Genomic DNA, 5752 nt, shown 5'->3' with positions numbered 1-5752 from the left:
CACTTAGTTTGCAGTCTATTTTTGTATTGAATCTTTTGGTGTCATTAACTTTTGAAGAACCACCCCAAGAAAATCTATAGATAGCATTGATAAGAGGTAACTACTAGTCTTTTTTTCCAGATATCTGTATTGTAATGACTAATTTTCTGGTAACTACTTCATCAAAATAGGCTGCAGATAATGACACTAAAAAGGATAGATAGATAGATAGATAGATAGATAGATAGATAGATAGATAGATAGATAGATAGATAGATAGATAGATAGATAGATAGATAGATAGATAGATAGATAGATAGATAGATAGATAGATAGATAGATAGCTGATGCCGATACAGAAGTGTACAGTGTGTATACTGTATATGATGGCGTGTGGGCAAGTGATCACGTGATGCGGAAGCAGGCTCCAGTTTCTTTTGTTCACATCAATCAAAGCGGACACGGACGGAGAGCTGCTGAATCAGGAAATCGTTGGTACATGATTTATATTTCAATCTGAAAATTACAAGTAACCTTTTTTGAGAAACCGCATATATAATTGTCCTGCACCCCAACAAACGATGTCGTTTTGAGAATGTTTGTAAAGTTTTTTTTTTCACTTCCTCCGCTTGTCGCGGTATTGTTTTACGTACATGTCTTTATTAAGTATGCGTTAGCTTAACGCCGAGGTAACGTTAGCTTAATTATTCCAAAATGTGCATGCATATTCCAGCGAGATTACAGACAGAAGTTGTTTAGTTTGTACGAGGCACAAACTTTAGCCTTATGTGGATGCTCGGGATAAAAGTTGACGAATTGGCGACTCGGTTAGCTTGCTAGCCAATCTCCAAGCAAACAAAGAGCGTCCGTCGGTGCTTAGCTTCGTGCAGCTAGCGGCTACACGGACACACGCGCTTTTGCTTTGTTTCGTTTTGTGGCGGTGTGCTTTTATGTGGTACGTATTACAAAACCGACTTTATTGCCTTTGTTAATCACGTGAGTGTTTAAAAAAAGGTTGCTGGCTATGTAATCTAGGGACGAGACTACCACAAAGTAAAGTCGGTGAAAGTGTCAACTCTGTCGGACACTTCTCTACTTACGTCACTTCTCTACTTCTATCTGCCAAAATGTTGAAACGTTCTAGCCGAGTTTTCAATTGTTTGGCTTCTAAAACCCCATTAAATGTTCTTGACTTTTCGACCACGTCAGTGACTATTACACTTGGGAAGTTTCAAAACCAAAGTTTGAAGTTAAGCTACAATTTATAAAGAATTTCAGCCTCGACTTAGGTTTGTGTTCAGGCTCTTACATTACTACTGTGGCATAAGCTTCCGTCTGCCCATTATCCGAACCGCTTTATCCTCTCATGGGTCGCTTAAAATAATTTATTTGCATACCACTTAATCACAAAAGTCTTAAAGGGCTTCACAAGCCCACAGCTGACTAATCTTGACATCTCCAGAAAAAAAACCATGGTGCCCACTTCAGATCATGTTGGGTCATTATCATCTAGCTCGGCCTCCGACCTGGGGAGGAAGTAACAGCAACGTACCAAACAGCTGTTCTTGTTTTACGATGCAGTTCCGTTACATGTGGCGACGTAGGAACTTTTCTACTGTTCTTTTTAGCACAAAGCGTTACTGTCGGAGGACTGTCATAAAACAAAGACACCCTGTAACGGTGTCTCCAGTTGGTGAATTACAGAAATGTCACTCCTGACTTCTTTCCCCTCACAGCTCTTTTGACTAAAAATGCCACGCAAGAAGGTGACAGATGTCTCTGGAAATGGATCCACGAAAAAGAAGAAAGCCAGCGGCAAAAGGAAAGAGCGAGACTTCAGCAGTGATGACGAGTTTGACTACGAACAGGAGAACAACAAAAAGCCGGGGAAGCCCTCCTTCAAGTCCAGCCTGCAGCCCGTCACGGTGGCAGATGATGTGAAAGAGAAAATTGTGAGTCCGCGGTCCTTTATTGAAAAAAAAACTAAATGGAAGCAGCTTGATTATCAGACAGACTGACTCCCCAATGGCATTTCCTCCCGACAGAAACTTGAATGTCCAAAGGTTAAAGGTCAACTAGTCATATTTGGAGCCACTAACTGGGATTTGATTGGAAGAAAAGAGGTCCCCAAACAACAAGGTACGTTTTTTTTTGTTTGTGTGAAATGTGGGTGTAGTACGTTATTTACCTGGTTCTGTTTTGTTTGGAAAATGGATTGGTCCCAGAATGGGGAAATTTGCAAAAATAACAGCAGTCAACAATATTCATTCTGGGAAGACAAAATATTGCTATAAGAGTAAAACTGGCACATTTCTCAGCACAACACAAAAGTGTATGGACTGGTCTTTGTCCAAATTTTGATTGAGACGACAGTCGTCAAGGAATGACAAGTTTGCATGAGCGTACATGGAACATAGAGCGAGTGCCGAGCCATTGAGTGGCCATGAAAATGCTTGCGACACTAATGTCTATTCATATGTATGCATATGGTGGACCCCTCCCTCCCCTCTCCCCTGCAGAGGCACACGCTGATAAATGTGCTTTGTTGCAAAGGGATTTCTGATTGCTGGGGGGGCAAAAGCTTTAGTTGCAGCAGCCGTCTATTGGAACAAAGATCATGTTGGGAGGATTCATATGCTGCACCTGCAGTACACATGTATCAAATGATGGCTTTTGCCTTCAAAAAAATATACTCATCTCCCACAAGGAAAGAATTGCTTGCCATTGTGCAGTCAATTTTGTTGTTGTTTGAATTTAGACTTTATAATCCATCATTTTCACAGTTAATCTGAGTAAAAAATAGTGCGTGATTTCTGTTTTATACAGTCCTAAAAAGGTTTAGTTGTTGCCTTCATTCAACTTTAGTTTACTCACTCAAGATCTGAAAATCTATACAATTAGGGTCAATTAAATTGCCCCCCTTTCTTTCTTCTAGCGGCGTTCCGCAATCTGGGCCAGAATTTGTGGAGTCCGCACCGTTATGGCTGTCTGAACGACGTGGTGGTTAGCTGTGTGATTTCCGGCCCATGTGCGGCTCACAGCCTTCTCATCACCACTGAGGGCAAATTGTGGAGCTGGGGTAAGTCCCAAAATCCAATCCAAAGTACTTTTCTGTTTCCCCCCCTTTTTATTTTATTATTTTTTTAAATCAAGCTGAACATGCTGCAAATTTGTGAATCTATCAATATTTGGGCAGGTCGCAATGACAAAGGTCAGCTGGGCCACGGAGACACCAAACGTCTGGACGCACCAAAATTGATCGAGGGCCTGGCAGACGTCATGGTCGTGGCGGCGGCCTGTGGCCGTAATCACACCTTGGCGCTCACGGGTACGCGAGGAGCCTTAATTTGGACGACTTGATCCAGAAGGATCTCGTCAAGCACTATTAATCATGGCATACGAACTGTACAGGAGGCTTTTGTTGACGGTTGTTTGCTTTAGAGGATGGCGTCGTGCACGCCTTTGGTGAAAACAAGCTTGGTCAGCTCGGCCAAGGCAGCCAGACGGACGCCATTCTCAGCCCGGCACCCGTAAGTGGCAACTACAAATCACAGGAGGATGCAGAGGGCACAGGAAAGACCGAAGTTGTTGTCTTTGGGCTGCCCAGATTTCCTACAACGGCCAGCCCTTAGTGAAGGTGTCGTGTGGGGCCGAGTTCAGCATGGTGGTGGACTGCAAAGGGAACCTCTATTCTTTTGGCTGCCCTGAGTACGGACAGCTCGGTAAGACGGAAGCACACCGGCAGTCGTGTTGGGTTGAAATCCACACGGTGCCACTTTTGGGGGTGCTGGTTTCCACTGCCAAGTCGATTTTGTGCCATTTAGCCTCTTCTCTGGTCCCACCGCAGGCCACAACAGCGACGGCAAGTTCATAGCTCGTGCGCAGCGCATCGAGTTTGACTGCGAACTCATCCCTCGCCGCGTTGCAATCTTCATCGAGAAGTCCAAAGATGGCCAGGTCACACCCGTGCCCAACGTGGTGGTTCGAGACGTGGCCTGCGGAGCCAACCATACGGTGAGCAGTCAGGAAGGAAGGATGCATTTATTATCTATTTATTTTTGGTTTCCATTTGAGTATTGAAGCCCACGTTGTGTGTTCAGCTGGTGTTGGACTCCCAGAAGCGAGTCTTCAGCTGGGGGTTCGGAGGTTACGGGCGTTTGGGACACACTGAGCAGAAGGACGAGCTGGTTCCCCGCTTGGTGAAACTCTTTGACTTCCCTGGTCGAGGAGCCAGTCACATCCATACTGGCTACCAGTGCTCCTTTGCCATCAGCGAGAGTGGTAAGGCAACACTGGCGCGCCTCACTTTTCAAATCCAGTGATACTAAACTTGAGTACGAAGCAAACTGAATCATCCAAATGGTAATGCAGGGAGTCTGTTCTTCTGGGGGGTGACCAACACTTCCAGAGAGTCCACCATGTACCCCAAAGCTGTGCAGGATCTGTGCGGCTGGGAAGTCCGCAGTCTGGCCTGCGGGTAGGTCCTTGGCTGACGAGGCCTCATTGTGCGATCCGCTTGAGGAGTGACTTGACTGTGTCTGTGTGAAACAGGAAGAGCAGCATCATCATCGCTGCAAATGAGAGCACCATCAGCTGGGGTCCTTCACCCACTTTTGGGGAGCTGGTAAGAGAAAGTGCTTCACATCATCATCATTGTGACATTCTCAACTTGTGAGGCGCAATTGTTCCAAAATGTGCCCGACATGTTTGATTTGCGTAGGGCTATGGCGACAATAAACCGAAATCCTCCACCACCGCCCAGGAAGTCAAGACTCTGGATGGCATTTACGTTGAACAGGTGCACTGAATGGCTGGCTCTGATGGGTATTGTTGTCGACAGATTTTGAGTTAGAGGTCCAACGCACGCAGTCAATGCACACGATTGGCGGGACCTCGCCGAGCAAAGCGTCGGAGTGCCAGCTTTCCTCGAGCCGTACGCTCAGATATTGCATGTTTGCGCCTCGGAAAAGCATTGCCAAGGAGTGAGATTGCTCAAGCGATGGCGTTCATCTGCGTTCCCAGGTGGTGATGGGTTACGCTCACTCCATGATCATCGCCAGGCAGGACACACCGGCTGAGGAGGAGAGACTGCAAAAGCTCCCCGAGTACAACCCCCGAACAATCTGACGGATTTTTCAGTAAGAGGCCCCAGTTGGCGTGTCGGCTTTGCACACTTCTATTCACGGGGCATACGTTCCAACAATCTGGAAGTTCTGATCACAACGAACTGTTGAGACCATGTCACTTGAGTGAAACCTAGTTTACGTCAAGCACTTCTGCCTCTTCTTTCCCAAGACGTGCTTCCTTTCCCCTTTTGTTACACGCTCACTCATTTGTTTCATTGTCTTATATGTTGCAATGTTTGAGAAATATGTCCAATTTACGGGTGCTACAGCTTGACCCCTCACCTCTGCAGGGACAGATGCTCCATACGAGTGCCTACATTTTCCACGGCCCTATTATGGAAGTTGTCTTGCGTGGTCTCAACTTGGTAACATTCCTTCAGTTATTTTTCACATTAGATCAATGTTGAGACTATCGTCTTTAACGATTGCAATAGGGGCCAATGCTGTACGTTCAAAGGTATTTGAGCTGGGGAAGGTGGGACTTTTAAGTTTGTTGTTTTAATCAGGATAAGGTGTTTTTACTTCCACCTTTCACTGATCTTAATAGTGTGCATTGTTCTGGTTACGTTTTCATTCCAATTAATAAAAATGGTGTAAATTGATGCCCAGTTATAGTTTCATGTGCGGTTGTAGGCAAGCACGATTCT

General features: G+C 45.4%; 1 protein-coding gene across 2 annotated transcripts; it reads left to right on the top strand.

Annotated features, from left to right (window-relative positions):
* The first annotated feature begins 316 nt into the window (after positions 1 to 316).
* Positions 317 to 5707, top strand: rcc2 (regulator of chromosome condensation 2). 2 transcript variants are annotated; one of them, XM_061269445.1, is made up of 13 exons: positions 317 to 474; positions 1716 to 1931; positions 2025 to 2118; positions 2915 to 3058; positions 3176 to 3307; positions 3421 to 3509; positions 3587 to 3701; positions 3827 to 3993; positions 4080 to 4260; positions 4351 to 4456; positions 4531 to 4603; positions 4700 to 4777; positions 5002 to 5707. In XM_061269445.1, the coding sequence occupies exons 2-13, from the start codon at positions 1731 to 1733 to the stop codon at positions 5104 to 5106; spliced, it is 1485 nt and encodes a 494-aa protein (XP_061125429.1). In that variant the 5' UTR covers positions 317 to 474; positions 1716 to 1730; the 3' UTR covers positions 5107 to 5707. The 2 variants fall into 2 exon arrangements, with proteins under 2 accessions (XP_061125429.1, XP_061125437.1); XM_061269453.1 differs by having other exon boundaries at positions 462 to 576.
* The last annotated feature ends 45 nt before the right edge of the window (positions 5708 to 5752 follow it).

This window comes from Syngnathus typhle, linkage group LG2, assembly GCF_033458585.1.
Source record: "Syngnathus typhle isolate RoL2023-S1 ecotype Sweden linkage group LG2, RoL_Styp_1.0, whole genome shotgun sequence".
NCBI classification, from domain to species: Eukaryota; Metazoa; Chordata; class Actinopteri; order Syngnathiformes; family Syngnathidae; genus Syngnathus; species Syngnathus typhle.
Note: the sequence above shows the minus strand (reverse complement) of the source record. Positions and strands in the feature narration are given on the sequence as shown.